Consider the following 22,793-nt stretch of genomic DNA (forward strand, 5'->3'; position numbering starts at 1 on the left):
TCCTTCGCCCAGCCCCGCCCCTTTCCTGCGGAGAGTCCGCGCCTGCGCACTGAGTGTTGCGCGCTCCCGGCTTCGGGCGCGCAAAGCCCCAGAGCGGAAGAGGGAAGTAAGTAGGGCGTGGGGCCGCGGGCTGCTGCCGGGCTGGGCTTGCCGAGGTAGACGTAGCACGACGAGAAGGCGTTTGCCACGGTCCGGAGCGAGATGTCGAAGAACACGGTGTCGTCGGCCCGGTTCCGGAAGGTGGACGTGGATGAGTACGACGAGAACAAGTTCGTGGACGAGGAGGACGGGGGAGACGGCCAGGCCGGGCCCGACGAGGGCGAGGTGGACTCCTGCCTGCGGCAATATCCTTGAGTTCGCTGCCGGGGTCTGCGGGCCGGCCCTCGGCGGCCCGGCGCTCACCTGCCGTGCCCGGGGTTCCGCCCTCAGCGGGCTGGGGGCTCTCGGGTTTCTGGCCGAGGCCCTCGGAGACCCCAGGGTCCCTCCCCGGGAACCTTGTCCCCCAGCCGCGCCCTCCGCGCCGCGGATTCCTCAGGTGGCGCCGCGGGCTGAGCCGGGGACCGGCCGCGCCCTCGCCCGCCAGGGTCGGGTTGGTCTTGGGACCGTGCAGGCGCCGAAGTTTCACTCCCCAGAACTCGATTTACTGGCTCCAAAAATTTCTGATTGGGGGGACGGGTGTGTTTCTTGTGATTGTTTCTGTTGTTTTTGATACGTTAGGACAGTTTATTCCTTGCTAGGAGAGAAAGGGGCAGGTCGCAAATTGAGGCCCTCTGTGCTTTCAGCCATGGCCTTTTTGCTTTTATTTTACGAGAAATAGATTTGGCAAAATATAGGTTGCACAAAATGTCTTTATCCCGGGGAAAGGAATGAATACAGACACAGCCAAAATTCCAAAGAAGGAAGCTTGGAGCCTTTGATCTGCTTAGAACGGGACAATAGGTAAAAAACAGGCAGTGCATGTGGAGAATCCTTGGAAATATTTCAGATAAACCCCAGTGAATAAAATAGAAGTTGAGTCATTTGTATAAAGCGGAATCATTTTGTCATCCTGAAGATTGTTAACCATTTTGGTTAAAATATGGCTGTCAGTTCCTGGTTTCTGATTTTTGCATATTTGAATATTTATAACTTTAATATTAGCATCAGTTTGGGTTTTTTTTTTTTTTTAAGAAAATGTAAATGTTGCTAAGAATAAAGCTGTGGTTTTAGAAAATCTCCATTATTGGATCCTTGGGTATTTCTGATTATTCTAGGGTGTATCCATAAGGAAGGCAGTGAGGTTCTTTGCTCATCAGTGCTCCATTAAATTATAGTAGGAAAATATTATCTGGTAGCAACTATATCTTGCTTAACAGCACCTAAATACAGCATTAAATATTTATCAATAGATAGATACTCCTTTAGTTTCCACAACAGTCAGCTGTTATACAGCCTTGTATTATTTAAATGCTCTTTAAATGTTTTTTGTCTCAAAAATGAGCCAGTCTACAAATGACTTGCTTTTCTAGAAGTCCATGCAATTTTGAAACAGCTTGTTACTATAGAGGTTTTTTTTTTTTTGGTCAGACCTTATTTTTTTCAGAAATGGTGACCATTATTCTTTCTAAAAAGCATGATTTATGATGTGTAAGTGATACTTTGTGAAACATTTCAGATCATTTGAGATGTCTCTTAAATGATGCTGCTGTGTTCCTATCTGTGGATCTGTTTTTTAATGAGTTCATCTGGAAGTCTAAAGATGCTGTCTCTTACTCTTGTTAAAACCTGAAGAGTTAGCCCGGATGGGGTCCTAGAGATGGAGGAACAAGTGAACTCTGTGGTTTTCCTTTTAGGGGAATGACTGTTCATTCTGACAGTCTGATTGGCCTTCGGTTTCTGATTCTTGCTAACTCACTGGTGGTTTCAAAGAGAGACTGAACAGGTATGGTCTAACACAGTTTGAATAACCTTTATGAATTACAGAAGAAAATATCGAAAACAAAAATGAAGCTGCCACCTAAGGGTCATTTTCTGTAATGACTATTTCCATCCATACAGATTGAATGTCCCTTACCTGAAATGCTGGAACTAGAAATGTTCAGAATTCCAGATTTTTTTCAGATTTTGGAATATCTACATACGCATAATGAGCTAACCTAGGGATCAGACCTGAGTCTAAACACCAAAAAATCACTTGTCCTTCAATGCCACTTATACAAATAACCTGAAGGTAACTTGGTAATTTTATACAGTATTTCTTTTTGACTGTGACCAGTCACACGAGGTGAAGTGTAGAATTTTCCACTGTGGCATCATGTTGGCATTCTGAAGATTTCAGTTTTGGAGTGTGGTTTGTTTGTTTGTTTTCAGCATCTCTGATTTCCAATTTTTTTTTTGAGAGGTTTTCGCTATAGGGCGCGTGCACTTGCCAGAAAGACAAAGAGAGACAGAGAGACAGAAAGCAAGAAATCACCCCCCAAGGGGGATGGCCACACCGCAATCCCATCTCCATTCTCGTGCGCTTAAGCCACCAGGTCCAGGACTCGAACCATGGTCAACTAGATGGGAGTCCAGCAACATAGCCATTACGCCAACTACTGGTCCCTGATTTCCAATTTTTAAGTTAAGTTAGGAATCTTCAACCTGGTTTAAGAAGTTGCTGGTGTGGGACCAGCAGTTAGCGTAATGGCTATGTCGCTGGATTCCCACGTAGTCGACCGTGGTTCATGTCCTGGACCCGGTGGCTTAAAACACGCCGGGCACATGTGCGTGCGGGCCCAAGATCCCGAGAGGAGAATGGAGGAGAAGGGAGTGCGGCGTGACCATCACCCCAGGGGGGTGATTTCTCGCTTTCTGTCTCTCTGTCTCTCTTTGTCTTTCTGGCAAGTGCACGCGCCCTATAGCGAAAAACCTCTCAAAAAAAGAAGTTGCTGGTGTATATCATTTCGATTGCTAGAGTAATTTATCAACTTTTTTCTTTTTACCAGCATTTCAGTTAATATAGATTATAGTTCTAGCAAAACTTGATCTTAATTTTTCCAGTTAGAATCACATAAAAAGATATTTGGTTGATGATAGACTGTTCCAACTGGGAGCCTAATAATTATGACATATATTTTAGGGATTTAATACCATGTTTGATAAAATCAAGAATGAAATGGTCTTTGTTTTATTTCTTTAAAAAAATTCTAATGTTCCTTTGCTTTTAGTATTTCACCTTTGATTGGCATCTTAGAAATCGACACACTAAGTTCCCAATATTGAACATGGTCACCACAGTAACTGGTTTTTTTATGCACAAAGTCAAGTGTTAAGAACCAGCAGTTCCTGGTGGTTGTAATGCTGTCCCAGGGGCTGCTCTTGGCGTTAATCCCTTAACCTCTACCACAGGAAACATGACAGCTGCCCTACAGGCTGCTCTGAAAAACCCCCCTATCAACACCAAGAGTCAGGCAGTGAAGGTAAGTCAAGACTGTAATGCAGTGTTCTGATACGTCTTCTGATAGGTCTTCTGATACGTTATGATGCTTACTAAAATCCTCTAAAAGTTTCATAAAAATCAACATTTTAACTACTTCCTCTTTTGGCCATAGAGGCATTACCACGTACTTTGATAGGTAAAAATTTCATAGTCGGGGCTAGCAGGTGGCGTGGTGGTTAAGGCGCTGGACCCTCTCACGTGACCAACGGTTTGAGTACTGGCCCTGGAGGCTTGCTTCTTCACTCTCCCTCTCTTGCTCGCTCTGTCTCTCTCTCTCTGGTCAAATTAAAATAAATGAATGAATAAATAAAAGTTAAATTTTAAAGAAGAAAGAAAAAAATTTCTTAGGCATAAGTGTAGAGTTAAGATAATGCTGCAAGATAACCACAGTAAATTCAAATGCTAGAGAAATCATTTCTGGGGGGAGGAGGGGTTTAAAGGAGATCACTTGGACCAAATATGAGCAAAGGCTTCAAGAATAACATTTTTACAACTATAAGCAGATTCTACTTGGCTTTTGAAAGATTTTGTTTTGCATTATACAAATATTAAAATATTCTAGGAAGCTCAGCTATATGAGGGAATAGAAAGGTACTCATCCATGACCTCAACATCCGGAGAGAACAGTTACTCCTTTCTGGTGTTGCTGACTGCTGGCAGAGTTTAACGTCCACAGTTTATATATAACTAAGCTCCTTTTGTCATGTATTTAGATTGACTTTTTCCTGATATAAACAGGACTGAAATGAACAGTTTTTGGTAAATGCTTTATTATTTCCTTTGAATAAATTCTGAAAAGTGAACCACTAGATCAAAGAGTGCACATTTTTAAAGGCCTTTGAGACATGTGTTATTGCCAAATTGCCCTTTATAAAAGTTTGTAGTTGTGGTCCCTAGCGGTCCTTTTACTGATTCTTAAGAACCTCTTAGTATTTATTATTTACAATGGAGCCCAGAGCAACCCCTCTGTCAGTTGCTGTTCATACATCCTAGGAGCCTCAGGGATCTCCTTGGGTACATGCATAATAATTATCTTGGCAACATAATTTTTTATAAGAGAAATTTATTTGGTTTTTAAAAGTGGTAAGGAATGTCATTGAAATTTCAGTTTTACCACCTTCTGCCTTTATGTGGGTGATTTATCACAGCTTGTGGGTGGGAGGTTATAACTTTGGATACAAAGATATTTTTCTAATTTCAGTAATTGCATAGTCTTTAAACTGAAGATAACAATAGGTGGTAGAGACATTCTATAAAATCCTGACCAGTAGGAATGCCTAAGGTATCACTTAGGGTTGAACAGAGAGAAACAAATTGTTAAAAGGGTCAAGTAAGTGTTCCCTCTACTTGACTGGATTAATAAGAAAATAACTGCTTAGAAAACAGCCTTTGCCAAAGAAGAAGGGTCATTATAAACAAACATTCTGTCTCATGGCTATAGTCACTTGACCATAGATTAAAAAACCTAAAGTAAGCGTTCTTAAAATTTCAAATTAATGGGGTTTTTTTTTTAGTTGTTTCAGGAAGATAATTCAAGGGAGAACTGCTCAGTCTCCTTGTTCTGTTGGGTTTTTTAAAAGATCAGGAGCTAAAATCCGTTTTAATAAATTGTTAAATTTTCATATCCATCTGTTAGCAGATTGAGCAGCGCTATCACCAGTTATATCCAGCGTCTGTCCACTTTTCCCTGAGACTGTCACTGCTGCTGTGCCAGCCACAGCCAGCCTGTATTACTGCAGTTCCTTCCTGATTTCCTGCTTTTCCCGTGCCCCCAGCCTCCATCAGTTCCCAGCATAGATGCCAAAATGACACTGTCCAAATGTGAATCACATTATGTCACCACTTTCAAACCATTCCAATGTCTTACATCTTTCAGAGTAAAACCCAAAGTTCTTAACGATGGCCTGCAGGCCTTCCATGGTCAGTCCCCCCATGGGCTCTCTGACTTCCTCTCCTGATGTTGTCCCTCCACTCTGCTTCAGCTACATGGTGTCCTTTTGCTGTTCTTGAACACTGAACACACACTAACAGCACTCGTTCTTTGCTCTGTCTGAAACACTTTCTCGGACATCCCCAAGGTCTCCTTACTTACCTTCAGGTCTTTGCTCACATGTCGCCTTCTCAGCCTGACCTTTCTAAAATTGCAACCACCCCTCCCCTGGAACTCACATGTCTACATGTTGTGTTGCTTTACCCTAGGATCGAGCAGGCAGCATTGTCTTGAAGGTACTCATCTCTTTTAAAGCTAATGATATTGAAAAGGCTGTTCAGTCTTTGGACAAGAATGGTGTGGATCTCCTAATGAAGTATATTTATAAAGGCTTTGAGAGCCCCTCTGACAACAGCAGTGCTGTGTTATTGCAATGGCATGAAAAGGTAAGCTATCACTATTTAAGTCAATAGATCTGGTTCCTTTCTAATAGAGAATGATAATGATGATTCTGTCACATAGAGAACTGTTTTAAATTGATTATACATCTCTGGTAATACAAATAAAATGCATGAAAGTTCAGATTTAAGAGATCCTGATTTGCAACACATATTTATTCAGTAATTAGTATTTCTCTACAAAAGAAAATGAGCAATAAAAAAAAAACAAGAATTATTTTACAAAGTATAGGTGGAAATAACCGAGAGTCCATCAACAGATGAACAGGTAAAATGTACATATATACACTGAAACATTCAACCATCGAAGGGAGTGGGGTTCTGATATGTGCTGCAATACGGTGACCCTTGAAAACAGTATACTGGGTGTAATATGCCAGACACAAAAGAAACACAAAAGTGTTTTGTAATTTCACTTTTATGAAAAATCTACAATAGACAAATTCAGAGAAACTGGAGGAAGGGGGAAACAGGGCATTAATGTTTAGTATGTTTGAGGTGTAGAAAAGTTGGGGAAATATATAATGGTGATAACTAAGTGTAATTAGTGCCACTGAATTTTACACTTAACATGGTTAACATGGCAAATTTTATGTTATATTGTACCACAACTGTTTTAAAAAGAAAGTGGGACAGTGGGGAGAGAAAATAAGAATTCTTAAATTTTTTATGTTTTCATGCATTACATTTTTCAGTGTAAGCAGGTGCTGGTATGCCAGCCACCAGAAAAGACAGATAGAAGGAATTCTGAGCTTCATTTAAAAAGCTAGTAAGTGGGGCCCGCAGGTTGTGTGGTGGTTAAGGGCACTGGGCTCCCACATGATCAATTGCAGTTTGAGTCCTAGACCTGGCGGCTTGCTTTCTCTGTCCCTTTCTCTTTCTGGTCAAATTTAAATAAATAAAATAAAGTTAAATAAAATAATTCATTAAAATAATAAAAAGCTAGTATGGTTGGGGCCAGCAGAGAGTGCAGTGGTTACGTCACTGGACTCCCACATAGTCGACCGCAGTTTGGTGGCTTAAAATTAATGCCGGGTGCATGTGCATGCGTGTCCAACATCCCAAGAGGAGAAGGGAAGAGAAAGGATTGCAGTGTGACCATCCCCCATGGGGCTGGGGCATTTCTCACTTTGACACTCCTCTCTCTCTCTCTCTCTCTTTCTCTCTCTCTCTCTCTTTCTCTCTCTCTCTCTTTCTCTGGCGAGCACACATGCCCAATAGCAAAAAACTGTCAAAAGAAAAAGCTAATAAGGTTATCATTAATATCCAACTCTTATTGATACAAACAATAATATTTAAATAGAACCAACGCACAGGTAAGGTGTACATTCCCTGACATTATAACTAGTCTCAGTTTTTCAGAAACTGCCGAATGCTGTCTTAACATGTATTTGCATGGAAACACCCACACGTTAAAAACTTGTTTACGCTTGATCAAATCACTTTATCTCTCACATACTATCAAAAAAAGCTGGGACCAGCAGTTGGCATAATGGCTATGTCGTTGAACTCCCATGTAGTCAACCGTGGTTTGTCCCGGACCTGGTGGCTTAAACTCACGCCAGGTGGGCGCGTGTGCGTGCACGCCCAAGATCCCGAGAGAATAGAGGAGAAAGGATTGTGGCATGGCCATCCCCTGTTGGGGGTGATTTCTCGCTTTCTGTCTCTCTCCATCTCTCTGTCTTTCTGGCAAGTGCACGTGCCCTATAGCAAAAACCTCTCCAAAAAAAAACAGCTGGCATTATGGACACCTTAACCATTCCTTGCAGTTTTCCCAAGGCAGCCTCAGAGCCTCAGTTCGTGCCTGGTGTCACATCATGATTATGAATAGAACTTTAACTCTGAAGGATACTAATTTGGACATTAATTTATATGCTCCCCCTATTCATGTATTGCTTTCTATTTGCCAGGCCCTGTAGTATTTGTTTTATTTAATGCTCACAGTAACCACATGAGGTAGATGAACAACTTTATCATCTTCAATCTAGAAATGACGAGCCAGTGTTTAACATCAGGCAGCCTGGTTCCAATAAAGCTGCAGAATCATGGGGGCCTTGATCAAGCACCTCTTTATCCCGACAAAGCACCTCTTTATCCCAGACTCTCGGTCCAGGGACTTTATAAATACTAACCCATTTTAACCTCATAAAAACACTACAGAGGAGAGCTCTTAATCCTCCTTGGTAGATAGGGAAACTGAGGTGTTGAGTCTCCATTTCTTCCTAACAGCAGCCATTCGTTTTTGCCCATCTTTATCTCCTAAGTACTTCTCAAGTGTATCTCCAGTGCAGCTGTTCAGGGCGCTCTTCTAGGTTGTTACCGTAGCTTCCTAAACTCCCAGTTTTGCCTCCCTCAAATCTGTTCACCCAGCCACCAGAATGAGCCCTTTAAAATCCACATCCGCCTTTGTCCTTCCTCTGCAGAGTACAATCCAAGTGCTCAAGTCTGGCTTCATCCTCCTGTCATTCTTCCCCTTGGGCTATAGCAGTGCCAGCCTTTTCCCTGAATGCACCATAGCATTTCACATGTCCATCATTTGCTCATAACTTTCTGGTGTTAGTCTGTCCACTGCTCACCTATTTAATGAGTATTTTCCTCCAGGGAGCCTTACCCGAAACATTCCCCTGTGCTGGCAGGCTGGGTATATGTCCCCCTCCATGTTTTCATAGCACCTTAAGCATAACTGACATTTCATGCCATGTATTGAAGTTATTTGTTTATATTTCTGTCTCCTCACTAGACCAGAGAAGCTATATAGTACTTAATCGTGACTTTTCAAGTTAGAGTCAAAAGTTCTAAAGTCAAATTCCCAAATATTAAATAATATCTTCTTACCTTGGGGAAAAAAAATCTGATGTACTCTTACTAATCTAAGTGGAAGTTGGGGGAGTTGATCCCAGTTTGAATTTCTTCTTCACTGTGTAGTGAGAACAAGAGATGAAAGATAATCTGAATTTGTATTTGAGCACATTTTAGGCAAGAACAATGTGCTGCTGATTCTTAAAAAATAATATTGTTTAAAAACAGTATTCTAGAATGTTAGACTGTTCTCATAAATGTAAGCTCATGAAGTCAGGGAATGGCGAAGGTTCTGTTCATGACTAAATCCCGGGTGTCACTGGTGCATACTAGATGCTCATGAGGTACTTAATTAATGAGTGCAAAATCTGTAGCCAGAGCCAGGCCTGAAGCCTAGTGGTTAAGAGTCCGATCCCACATGGCCAACCACCATTTGAATCCCAGCCTATGAGCCATGTGTGCCCAAGATTGTAGCAGGATGGTGAAATGGAGAAGCATCCCTTGAGGGGATGCTTTCCCTCTGCCTGTGTGTTCTCACTCACTCTGGTGAGTGCATAGATCCTCCAGCAAATTAAAAAAAAAAAAAAAAAAAAAGAATGTGTGCAGCTACAGTTTTTATTATTTTCTTTCATTGCCAGAGTGCACATGTGTACCAAAGAAACTGAGATGGGGAGAATACACCCCCAGAGGGACATGGGTCCCTTAACCACCTGCCTAATAAAGCCCACGTGGGATCCGCCTCCATTAACCAGGCCACAGGGCTGGCCTCCCACTGTCCTCCTGTAAGAAATGCTTTACTTAATATGAGAATTGACCTGATGATTCTGTCAGCATTTACATTTTGGTTTGTTTTTTTAGGCACTTGCTGCTGGAGGAGTAGGGTCCATTGTTCGTGTCTTGACTGCAAGGAAAACCGTGTAGTCCAGCAGGAACTGGATGTGCCGGGGAGTGGGAGTCGCTGGTTCAAAGACCAAAACAACCAAATGCCACCGCTGCCCTGTGGGTAGCATCTGTGTCTCTCAGCTTTGCCTTCTTGCTTCCTTTTTCATACCTGTAAAGAAAATGACATAACAGTTTTCCTTTAACAAAAATTGGGATGATAAAGAGGAAATTATGTTTCAATAAGACAGTTTCATCCTCTCAAACCCATTTTAATGATACGCATACCAGACTGTATATAGTATAATTTACATTCGAGGTTAATTGTGCAATTTTAACCCCTATTGGCCGGGTTTGTGTTTTGTATTATTCTTAACTAATACTGAGAGATTTGATCATAATTTGAGGCCAGTTTCCAAACTCGTTGCTAGTCAGGAAGTAACTTTTTTTTAATTATGAGAGACTGGCAGCTACTAACGTTGCAAAACTGGACCATACTTCCCTTATTTAAGCAAAACCTGCTTTGGGACCGAGCGGTAAATGAACACGCTGTCAGGTTCCAGCCATGTCTCTGCCTGCCTCCATGTTACTTTGCTGCGCTCAGCGTCCGGAAATCATGGCCTCTCGATTCCTTTGTGGTTACCCAGGGTCCAGAGCAAGGAGTCTTGCTCTATACAAGTGAGTCTGTAAAATATCAGAGTCTGTTTGGTATGAACACGAAACTTTTGTTGTACTAACCTGACTCTGTTTGGGGAACTACTCCAATTCAGAAAGGATGTGGAAACCTATGTCATCAAGCTCTGGGCAGCTCCGAATGAAATACTACTTTCTTTTGAAATATAGCAGCTGCCTTAGACATTATGAGGTGTACAACTAATATTTAATATGCCCTATAAATGTCTTCAGTGTTCTTCAGGGTAATTGGGATCTCAGAAGATTTGGTTCAGAGCCAATCCAATAACACATTCTGTGTTTTATCTCAGTGTTTTCTAAAAAAAAAGAAGAAAATGCCACAAAGCAAAAAATTGTTTACTTTGTTGGACAGACCAAATCGGTTCTCAAAAAATGACCGGTGCTTATAAAAATTATTACTGTATAGTAGCTCCAAAAACAAACCACCTGATCACGTGACCAAGAGGGAGATCAGCCTGTGTTTATTATTTACATTGGGCACCAGTTTCATAATCACTGACTTATATGAAAACCGGTGCAGAAATTCTGTAAACTCTGCTGTTTTTGATACCTGCGTTTTGTTTTGTTTTGTAAGAATGAGAAACTTCAGAAAATAAAATGTCAGTGTTGGATACTTCCTTTTTCTGTTTAATATTAATTGATACATGGTTAATTAAAAAGAAAGATTTCGGGACCAGCAGGCTGGTATAGTGGTTACATTGCTGGACTCCCACATGGTTGACCATGGTTCGAATCCTGGACCATGGGGCTTTAAACTCATGCCAGGCACATGTGCATACATGCCAAAGATCCCAGGAGGAGAAGGGATTGTAGCATGGCTATCCCCCAAGGGGATGATTTCTCGCTTTCTGTCTCTCCGGTGAGTGCACACACCCTATAGCAAAAATATCTCCACAAAAAAAAAAAAAAAAAAAGAAAGATTTCCTGTTATTACTGCAGGTATTGTAGTCAGTAAGAACTAATTGGGTAGAGTTTATAAGAATATTTTATACAAAGTAGTGGGGGGGGTGTCATTAATGGTGTCAGAGCACTCCCAAAGCCTTTGGAGTGATGGCTACCAAACACCTGTGCCCGGAGACCTGTGAGGGGTAGACACACCACAGTTCCTTTTCCATTTATCCCTCTGGGATTTTGGATGTACACATACACACTCAGCATGTTTTTCACGCTGTCAGGTCTGGGCCTTAAGCTGCACTGTTGACCATGTGGAATCCCGCTGCATTAACCACCACACCAGGCTGGCCCTTTTTTTTTGCTCTTTTTTAAGTGGGGAATGGGGGGATGAGTCCTGGTCATTAGGTTAACAGCAGCATGTGGATAACATACTTGCCAGGTATTGTGATTGCCTAAGGAAGTTCATTAGCGCACAGAAGAGACCCATGTGTAGTGGGACAGATATTCCTCTTTGTGCATGTGTTGGATCCTCAGGATCATAAGGAATAAAAAAGAAGTCTGAGTCGTGCTCATGAATTGCTTTCAGCCTAATTGGAAAATAGGATTTAACATTTTAATACCATACAATTTAGCATTTGGCTGTAAATGCACTTAGTGTTGGGAGAATAGCGAGACAGGATGGACTGGAGTAAAGAGACAGCTCATTGAACAAGGCCTTGTGGGAACAGAAGGTCCCAATGACACAAACAGAAGAGAGAGAGAAAGTGAGTTTAATTGGGCCTACTCTTAGAGATTTAATGTTTTAAGATAAAATTCTAGATATGAAAGTTATTAAGAGGTTCAGGTTTTCATGAAGGGAATTTCATGGGAGTTTCAGGACAGGAAATTATAGAAAATCATGGTTTGTCTTTTCAGCTGAAAATACTGATCTTCACTTTAGTGTTATTTACCCCTTTTATAATGGCAAGAAGACTTAAGAAAATTAAAATTTAACTTTGTAAGAAGGAAATCATCTGAAGTTACTAATAAAGAGCTTCACATTTAAAAAATGGATACGGGGGCCAGCAGTTGGTGTAACGGCTATGTTGCTGGACTCCCACGTAGTCGACCGTGGTTCGAGTCCCGGGCTGGTGGCTTAAACTCAATGCCAGGCGCGTGTGTGTGCGTGCCCAGGATCCCAAGAGGAGAATGGAGAAGGGATTGCAAGGTGGCCATCCTCCCGGGGGGTGATTTCTCACTTTCTGTTTCTCTGTCTCTGTCTTTCTGGGAAGCGCATGCATCCTATAGCAAAAACCTCTCCAAAAAAAAAAAAAAAAGGAAACGGAAAATTTTACCCTTTAAGTGTTCTTGGTCATTTATTAAAGTTCTCAATTAGTGATCACTTATAAGTAGTTTGTTAATACTGAAACAGCAGCATAGTCCAGTTGCATGTGGCCCAGAGTTACATGAGTTTCCATGAAACAGAGTAACAAACTAAAGACACAGCATCCCCAGCATGTGCTACAGCATCCCCAGCGTGTGCTACGGCATCCCCAGCGTGTGCTAGTGACGTGGTTTTTTTGATTTTTCAAAGCATGATAGGGAGAGAGTAGGTAGGTGGACTATAGCAAATACCCTTCATTGAGTACTTACTGTGAGTCATTGCCATTGTGTTTATCTCCAGAACTAGAGCCTAGAGAATATCATCTGCCCAAGAGCAGACGCTTTGTAGGTGCCAGAACTGAGGTTCCAACTCTAATCTGCCCAACTCTGCAACGCTATCCCACACTTCCTGCTTGGGGAAGACAGTTGCTCCTAGGACAGAGGACGATGAGCGCTTTCTCTAGAAACCCCAAACCTTAGTACATGAGGGATGCTGCAGAGAGGTAACAACTCTGGAATCCTTCACAGAGGCAAATGTAAACAGGTGGACAAGTCAGAAGAAAGATGGGGAGAGGAGCCATGGCCTGCTCAGCATCTCCTGGAGCATAACTGTTTCTTAAGTGTGAGTTGTATCTGCATTTGATGATTCTTAAATCTAAAAATACTGGGTAATGAGCAAGTCACAAGAAAAACCCTTAGATGTTTTAAGAAACTCAAACCTTTGGTCACTTTTTTTGGTGGAGTTCCGTACATTCTTGGTATTGACTTGTCATCAACTCCCCCACTTTCTACATTTCATGAATGATGTATTTTAACTAATAAACTGCTATTTTAGTTAATTTTGTCATAATTCAAATTAGTAAGAACCAGAGCTACAGTCTCTCAGTAGCCAAAATTTCTTTGATTGAATTCTTCAGAATCACTTTGCCCCACCTCATTTCAATATTATATGTACTACAGGGACCAACAGGTGGTGTAGTGGTTAAGGCGCTTGACACTCCCACATGGCCGACCATGGTTTGAGTCCTGGAACTGGTGACTTGCTTTTTTTTTTTCTTTTTGGAGAGGTTTTTGCTATAGGGCACATGCACTCTCCAGACAGAGACAGAGAGACAGAAAGTGAGAAATCCCCGCCCAGGGGGGATGGCCACCCCTCTATCCCTTCTCCTCCATTCTCCTCTTGGGATCTTGGGCACACACGCACGCGCACCTGGCATGAGTTTAAGCCACGGGGTCCAGGACACGAACCGCGGTCGACTACATCCATTACGCTAACTGCTGGTCCCGTGGCTGGCTTCTTTCCTTCCCTCTCTCTCTCCCTCTGGTCAAAATTTGAAAAATGAATGAATAAATAAAATTAAATAATTTTAAAAATATTTTATGTAATACATATCATAACCCATTTTGGAAGTTCTCCTAAGTAGAAGCTTATCACTTCTCTGGAGTGCACTTTGTTCTGATTTCAAAGCCAAATGAAAATGAGAGATTCTGTTTGAGGGAAGCCCAGGAAGTAAGAGAGATTGAGATTACTGTGGGCTTCAGAAAAACAGGATCAAAATCGTAGGTCAACATGGAGATGGTTCAAACACCAGCTCAACAGCAACTTCTTTTTTTTTTTTTTTAATGAATATTTTATTTCCCAGTTGCCTGTTAATCGATGTGTACATGATTCTTCAGGAGTACCTTTCAGGAAGGAGAAAATATAAATGGAAAAACTTGAGAACCGAAGTCTATCTTGATATCCAAATAGTAAGCATAACTAAATGACAACTTCAGGAAATAGTGAGTCTTTGGAAAAGTCATGACTTATTTTTACATAGAAAAATATATTGGGACCAGCAGTTGGCGTAATGGCTATATCACTGGACTCCCATGTAGTCGACTGTGGTTCGAGTCCCAGACCCGGTAGCTTAAACTCATGCTGGGTGCATATGCATGCGTTTCCAAGATTCCAAGAAGAGAATGGAAGAGAAGGGATTGCGGCGTGGCCATCCCCCAGGGAGTGATTTCATATATCGTGACTTTTCTGAAACCCCCAATACTTGGAATTAACATGACACAGGAGGGGCCAGCAGGTGTGTGGTCTTTAAGACACTGGACTCCCACGTGGGTGACCATGGTTCAAGTCCTGAACCTAGTAACTTGCTTTCTCACTTACTCCCTGTCTCTTTCTGGTGTGCACATGTGCCCTATAGCAAATTAAAATAATACTAAATAAAATTTAACATTTTTAAGAAAATTATGTGAAATTATATAAAATACTTAGATATAACAAAAGCAAAACCCATAATCATTCCAAGAACAACTAATGAAGATAAATTAAAAACAGTCAAATTCACATAAAATGTTCCCTACTTTCACAATGGAATAGAACAAGTTCAAATATTCTATAAAGTTGGATTAATATTCTTCTCTATCATTCAACAGCACCTTCTAACTTGCTTTCCCTTCCTTGTTTTTAGTTGCCCTGTGTCCTTCCCTTTCTTTAGTTCTTTCATCTGTTTCCTGTTTCTCTCCCTTCAGACCATGCTTCTACTGCCCGCTTTCCCTCTTTCCTCTCTCTAGTTCTCCTGCCTCATTTTTCCAGTTAATTCATCAGGCTCATGCCATGCACGCAGTCTGTTGTTGTTGTTTTTAATTTGCTATACAGCATGTGTACTCCTGAAGAAAAAGCGAGAGAGAAGGAAAGTGAGAAGGCACCCCTCCATTCGGGAGAATCAAGCCATAATCCCCTCTCCTCCATTCTCCAGTTGGAATTTGGGGGGATCCACACATATGTGCCTGGTGTTTTTTTTCAAGCTGTTGGTCTGGGACTCAACTACTCAGTTGGCCACATGGGATCAGCCACCTTAACTACCATGTGACTGGCTGGCCTTTTTTCTTTCTTTCTTTCTTTTTATTTTTCTTTTTTTGGTAAGTTGACTTATTTCATAAGAGAGAGAGAATCACCCTCAATCGGGTTTTACTCTGCAGTCCTCTCCAGCCCTGTCAGCCAGCCAGGACCACAGGCACACATATATGCACCTGTTTACCTGTTTGCTCAGGAAGCGAACTCTAGTTTCCATAGACTTTTAGCACTGTAGGATATCGCATGGCCCTGCACCACTGCAGCTGGGCCTCATAATCACCTCTACTAGCTAGATATGCAGCTGCCCAGACAGATTAGGGGAAGTAAGGGCCTCCCACAATTCTCCAGTTAATTGAAAATGTTGAAATTGCTTATTTCTAAACTGTGTAAATGCTGGTTTTTATTTCCATAGGTTGCTTTGACCAGTTATCGAGTGAATAACCTAGAATCTCAGACCTATTTTGCTTTTTAATTGCCAGGGGACAGTGCACTTGCCAGAGAGAAATGGCGGAAGAGGGAAGCAGCTCCCCAGTGAGACATGGTCAAGTCACAATCCCTTCTCCTGTCAGGATTTGGAGCATGCCTGCACCTGTGCCCAGCATGTTCTTCAAGCCACTGGGGCTGGGATTTAAACTGTGTTCAGTCATGTGGGATCCAGCTCCCTTAACTCTCTTAGCTGTGAAGTCAGCCTAGGCTTGCTTTTAAATATACTAGCTTTACTTTAAACTTACATGTAACTTCACCTTACAGGAAAAAAAAAAAAAAGGCAACAAAGTGATGAGGAATGGGAAGATACACCCAATTAAACAACCTACCAACAGGCTATACGGGAAGGGGTGCTCGAAAACCAGGCTTCTCGACTAGCCCCCACAATGCATCGGTAAAGCAGTGTTCCACAATGCTGAGGCCACATGGGAAGTCCCAGGGATGTGACTAAGGTCTCCCTGTTCATACCAAGGGCACACAGTTGCCCATGACCCTGGCTGATTGAGGCATGGGTAGAATATGGCACCTAGACCCTATTGGGGGTGCCTCTCTCTGAAGAAATAACTTTTTTTTTTAGTGAAACAAGACTTCTTCTGTCCATATGCCTGCCTTGGATTTCCCTCCCTCAGCTCAACATCACTGATGGAATTATGAGAACCCCCATGTTTAAAAGCTCCACAGGGCCAACCTGTGGTGTGATGGTTAAGGCAGCTAGATCCCACATGGCCAATTGCATAGGTCGAGTCCTCATCTTGGCAGCTTGAGAAAACACACCAGGCATGTGTACATGTTGCACCAAATCCCGAGGGGAGACTGGAGACGCGATTGCAGAGTGACCACCCTGCAGGGGAAGTGCTTTCTCACTTTCCCTCTTTCTCTCTCTCTTTCTCTGGTGTGCACATGTGCCCTCTGGCAAATTAAAAAATACCAAAAAGTTCTGTGTACTACCCTGCCAGTGGCTCCTGGACCCATCAAGACAAGGAGGAGGCCTGGGAGGTCCAGGGAGCCCCGGGAGGTACAGCACACCATCTGCCTCAAGGTGGTGCCAGTTCACCACGTCGGTGATCCAGCATAGGCCACAGGGACACAGCACTCACTTGGACATTTCTCTTCCCTTCATTGTCTCTGTTCTTGGATGTTTAAGGGTAATAAACACAAATTAGCCATGTTTACATATCATTTCTCTCCAACAGTACCCTAAAGTCCACAAAGCATGAAATATAAGCTGAGTAATCTATGATTCACCTGAATTCCACAGCCTGCCATTCCAAGACTGCCATCTTATCCAGCCTAGCATTTAGCCCATGCCCTGTGGGACACACCTCTTGACTTTTCTTCTGGATTATACACCCCCTGTGTCCGGCTCATCCCCACAATCCCTTACCACAACCGATGCTCAGCGAATATCTGTTGGTTATATACAGTTGACCAACCCAAGTGGTGTGTCTAAGATAGCTCCAGGTTCCACACACAGGTCTCCTGGGGCCCTGACTAGAACAGCACATCAGAAGCACAAATTGGAGACTACACAAACAGTAAAATGTTCCTGTGGAGGTCAAATAGCCTAGGTCCAACCAAACTGAATTCACTTCGGAGTGAACATTTAAGCAGAAAATGTATCAACTTTGAGTGGAAATCGGGGTCACCATGGGTTGCAGTGAGGGATGGAATCCCAACACACAGCTGGCTGACCAAGGAACAGCTGTCATTATTCCGTGGCATCACCTTCTGAGATTAGAAATGAGTCCAATACTCTTTGTTTCCCTTAAAGATAAAAATTATTAAATGGCATCTATGACTTTACATCATCTTTCTTGACTCTATACTTAGGTGTTTCTAGTCACGTCAGCCCTGGGGTAGTAAATGCCATAGCTGGCACTGAATAACATCATGCTTCTCTTAGTTTAATCAAAAAGCATATCAAGAATCCAGAAGTGGGGCCATGGTGCAATAGTGTCACAACTGGACTCACATGGGAAAGGTCCAGGGTTCACTGAGCACTCTGGACATGGGCGCATCTGTGATCCCAGCCAGGCGAGGCTGGGGTGCAACAGCATGAAGACCCTGTGAAGATCTCTGTCTCTCTCTTTCTGCCCGTCTGTTTTTTTCCCTCATGGAAAAATAAATAAATAAATGAATAAGCTTTACAAAAAAAGATTCCAGAAGCAACTCTAAATTAAGGTTTTCTTCAATTTGATGAGTTAAAGGTCAGTGTTTTCACTATCTAGTGATTTTATCATTTTGTTCCTCTTTTTTTTAGGCTTTTGCCATAGGGTGTGTGCTCATCAGAGAGACAGAGAAAGGCAGTGAGAGGAAAAGTGAGAAATCACCCCTGGGGGGTGACCACGCTACAATCCTTTCCTCTTCATTCTCCTCTTGGAATTGTGGGCACGCATTCACACGCGTCTGGCATGATGTTCAAGCCCCCAGGTCTGGGATTTGAACAGCAGTCGGACATGTGGGAGTCCAGCACCTTAACCAACACACCACCTGCTGGCTTCTAATTTTATTCGTTTTGATTTTTAAAATTGATTTTCTAATAAATAACTTGTTCATATGTTAAGTATTCAAAAAATGAAAAATATATACTGCAGTAATTCTCTCTCCTACCCTAGCTCCCATTGGACAATCAACTAATCTTACTAAATTCTCAGGCATCCTTCCAGATGCTGTGTTGAAGGAGTGAATGCATTTACGAGCAAATCTCCAGTTCTTCACATAAATACTAACTTACTATACTTAGTGTTCTGTTCCTTGATCTTTTAGATTAACAATGTTTGGTGATTAGATCCTGTCAGTACATGAAGAACTTCCTGCTTTTTCTTATGACTGCATAGCATTCTATTATATAAATCAAGGTGCTATCATTTACTCCACATTTCCCCATTGATTTAGGCAGTTTCTGATCTCTTTTTTAAAAAATTGTTTTATTTAATTTTATTTATTATTATTTTTCAATTTAACCAGAGAGAGAGAGAGAGCAAGAAAGTGAGAAAGCAAGCTGCCAGGTCCAGGACTCGGATTACAATCAGCCATGTGGGAGTCCAGCATCTTAACCACCACGCCATCTGTTGGCTGCTGGTTTCTGATTTTTTTGCAATGACAAACAACACTACAGTGAACAACATGTACATAAGTTTTTTCATAGTTCAAGCCTTTTTGTAGATATATTTCTCAAAGTGAAATTTTAGATCAAAGAGTGTGTGTATTTCATGTTTTGAGAGATATTGCTATAGAAGTCTGATCAATTACATTTTCTCCAGAAATGTGGCAGAAGCAGAATGCTTGTTTTCCCACCCAATTACATACCTTACGTGTTTGTCAACATTTTTATCTCTGCAAATCTAATAAATTAAAAAATGGTATCATATATTTGCATTTCTCTTAATGCATATTAGTGAAGTTGAGCACTTTTTTTTTTTGAGAAATTTTTGCTAAAGGGCGCGTGTGCTCGCCAGAAAGACAGAGACAGAGAGACAGAGAGACAGAAAGACAGAACCAACCCCCAGTGGGGATGGCCACACTGCAATCCTTTCTTCTCCATTCTCTTCTCGGGATCTTGGGCATGCATGCACATGTGCCCAGCGTGAGTTTTAAGCCACCTGGTCCAGGACTCGAACCACGGTCGACTACATGGGAGTCCAGCAACATAGCCATTATGCTAACTGCTGGTACTGAACATCTTTTCTTATGTTTAGAAGCAATTTATATATATATATATGTTTTTGGTTTTTGTTTTTTGGGACAGAGGGTACATATGTTTACCAGAGAGAAATAGAGAGAAGAGGAGAAAGCACCCCTCATGGGGCATAGTCATACCACGATCCTCTCTCCTCCATTTCTCCATCCTTTTAGGATTTGGGCAAATGTGCCCAATGTGTTTCTCAAGCTACCAAGTCTGAGACTCAATCCACGTGGTTGGCCATGTTGCATCTGGCTGCCCTCACCACCAGGCCAAACAGCTGGCCAGCCATAGTGTTGTTTTTAAGTGACACAGATTAGTTGTACATATTTATGGGGTACAATGTGCTGTTTCAGTACACGTATATCCGGTGTGACGATTAAATCAGGATATTTAGTATCCATCACTTGAAACATTTATCATTTATTTGTGATGAGAACATTCTAAATCCCCTCTGCAGAGCCAGTTACATTTTCTTCTCTGTATTTCTATATTTTTCTTGCCCATTTTTTACTATACATTTCTTTTTTTATTTATTTGTTGTGGTTTTCAAGCTGCCAGATCCATTACTTGAACCACAGTAGGCCATGTGGGAATCCAGTACCTTTACCACCATGCCCCCTGTTGGCCCTTCTTTGCCTATTTGATGGTCTTTTCCTTACCGATTTGTAGGAGCTTTATTATTGAGAAATAAACCTCTTGTTTGTGATAAGAATGTCAAATATTTTCTTTTTGTGTTTTGACTTTATGTCAGTTTTTTATCATGAAGAAAAAAAGGTGCGTGTAGTTTCACATGATGGAATTTATTAATCTTTTCTAATAGCATTTAAGAGCTCAAATCACAACTAGAAAAGTTTTCTCAGATCCAAAATGAAAAACAAAATTTTCTGGATTTTTCTTTAGTATTCTTACTATCTTAAATTTTAGATTTTAAAATTTTAAAGCATTGATTTTGTTTTCTTCTCAACAAATGCTGTTCCAAATTTAAGGATCCTAATGCTAAGTCTGTTCCCATACTGAAGTCCCATATAGATCATATCGATTAGTTCTAGCTGTAGTTTTCAGGACTTGGGGGTGTTTTTATTTTTTCTTTTTTTTTTTAAAGAATTATTTATTTAATTTTATTTATTCATTCATTTATTTTTTTAATTTGACCAGAGAGAAACATGACCAGAGAAAAACATAGAGACAGAGAGAGAGAGAGAGAAAGTGAGAAAGCAAGCCACCAGATCTGGGACTCAAACCATGGTCGGCCATATGAGAATGTCCAGTGCCTTAACCACCATGCCACCTGTTAGCACCCAGGGGGTGTTTTTTTTAAGACATACAGCTGGTACCAGCAGATGGCATAATGGTTACATCACTGGGCTCCCACATAGTTCACCACAGTTCAAGTCCCAGATCCAAGAGCTTAAAACATTCTGGGTACATGTGTGTGCATTCCCAAAATCCTGAGAGGAGAATAGAGGAGAAGGGATTGAGGCATGGCCACTCACCAGAGTGGGTGTGTGTGGGTGTGTGTGTGTATTTCTCACATTCTGTCTCTCTGTTGAGTGCATGTGCACTACAACAAAAACCTCTCTCTTAAAAAAAAAAAAAAGGCGGGGGGGGGGGGGCCCACAGCTTAGCCCACTGTGAAAATATATTTACAGTATTTATTGAAAAAGACGCTGGATTCCCACATAGTCGACCACGGTTTGCATCCCGGACCCGATGGCTTAGAACTCACGCCGGGCGCGTGTGCATGCGTGCCCAAGATCCCGAGAGGAGAATGGAGGAGAAAGGATTGCGGCATGACCATCCCCCCTGGGGGGTGATTTCTCGCTTTCTGTCTCTCTGTCTCTCTCTGTCTGTCTGGTGAGCGCACGTGCCCTATAGCGAAAACCTCTCAAAAAAAAAAGGCATACAGCTAAATCTGCCTAAAGTACTTTATGCAGGAGAGCATAATCTCACTGTCATTCAGCCAAATGTCTATATGCCAGGGGCTACTTAAAGTATTTAAGATCGAGCCCTGTCTTGTATGTTCTAGATCGTAGGAAAGAGATACACAGGCGACAACTAAAATTCAGTAGGACACAAGATACCATAGAGGAAAGAACACAGTCGTGTGGAGTAACAGATGCAGTAGCTCTGGGGCCCTCTGTCAAGTCACAGCATTCCTGAGCCTGTGTCCTCATCAGAAAGTGAACATGATGTCATATCACCACAACCTGAGGTGGTGGGGGTAAGTCAGTAAAAAGTGTCAAATGTCTGGCCTATCTGTTGGGGTTTTGAGACATGTTAGTTCCTTTATGTACGAATTGATAGATTAATCCAAATCCTAGCTGGAATCCAATTTCCAATTTCTCAATTGCCACCTATTTTCTATGTCTCTATGTTATTCTGTTTGATTGTACTATTGTTGGATTTTTTAGAAAGTAGACTCTAGAAGGCCAAAAATCATGTCTATGTAGTTCACTCTTATTTTAAAGCATGCCAAGCAGAAGGCTGAGTGTGCATGAGAATTGTGAATGTGCTTTTTGATGGTAACAATACCCGGATTACGGAAATAGCTTCCTTACTGGTCTTCTTGCAGATGCTCTCCAATTCATTCTCTATAGTGTGGGATTTTTTTTAATCAAAGTTTTAAAAATAAAAATCACATTCTAATTTTCTACTTCTTAAAGGTTTCAAAGGCTTCCTGTTGCTCTTAGAGTAAAATCCAAACTTCTTAGTAGCCACTAAATTCTGCATAGACTAACCTCTGTCTCCCATCTCCCCTGCTCTCAGCCTTTGGGCCCTGGCCACAGCAGCTTTCCCTTAGTCTCTCTGCGATGCACCGTCTGCACAGGGCCTAGGCATGCTGCTCCTCCTGCCTGAAATGCTCTTTTCCTCCCATTCCCATTCACCTAAGTCCTCATTCAGTTTCCTCAAGAAACCCGTTTCTAACCCCATCTAATCTAAATTAGGTCCTCCTTCTAACCCTTTTCCTAAGTAGCACTTGTCATTTTGCTGAAGGGTTTTGTTTTTGTTTTTATCATTTGATAATCTGTTTCACTGCAAGATGATCCACTCCATGAAAACTGAGACCATGTCTGTGTTTGCTCATCGTATGCTTCCATGAGTAGCACAGTTACCTGATAGAAAGCAGGTGGGCAGAAAATATAGGACAAGAGTCAGCAGGTGGCATGGTGGCTGAGGCACTGGACTTCCATATAGCCAACTACAGTTTGAGTCCCAGATCTGTCTGCTTGCTTTCTCACTTTCCTGTTCTCTCTCTCTCTCTGACCAAAATGAAAAGAAATATAATAATAATAATAATG

General features: G+C 41.8%; 1 protein-coding gene across 1 annotated transcript; it reads left to right on the forward strand.

Moving 5' to 3' along the window:
* Window positions 1-112: 112 nt before the first annotated feature.
* Window positions 113-10,076, forward strand: ARPC5 (actin related protein 2/3 complex subunit 5). Its single transcript, XM_006143871.2, has 4 exons — window positions 113-344; window positions 3,368-3,440; window positions 5,660-5,836; window positions 9,506-10,076. The coding sequence occupies exons 1-4, from the start codon at window positions 202-204 to the stop codon at window positions 9,566-9,568; spliced, it is 456 nt and encodes a 151-aa protein (XP_006143933.1). The 5' UTR covers window positions 113-201; the 3' UTR covers window positions 9,569-10,076.
* Window positions 10,077-22,793: the final 12,717 nt, after the last annotated feature.

The sequence above is a fragment of the Tupaia chinensis genome, unplaced genomic scaffold (assembly GCF_000334495.1).
Source record: "Tupaia chinensis unplaced genomic scaffold, TupChi_1.0 Scaffold000112_1, whole genome shotgun sequence".
Classification (NCBI taxonomy): domain Eukaryota; kingdom Metazoa; phylum Chordata; class Mammalia; order Scandentia; family Tupaiidae; genus Tupaia; species Tupaia belangeri.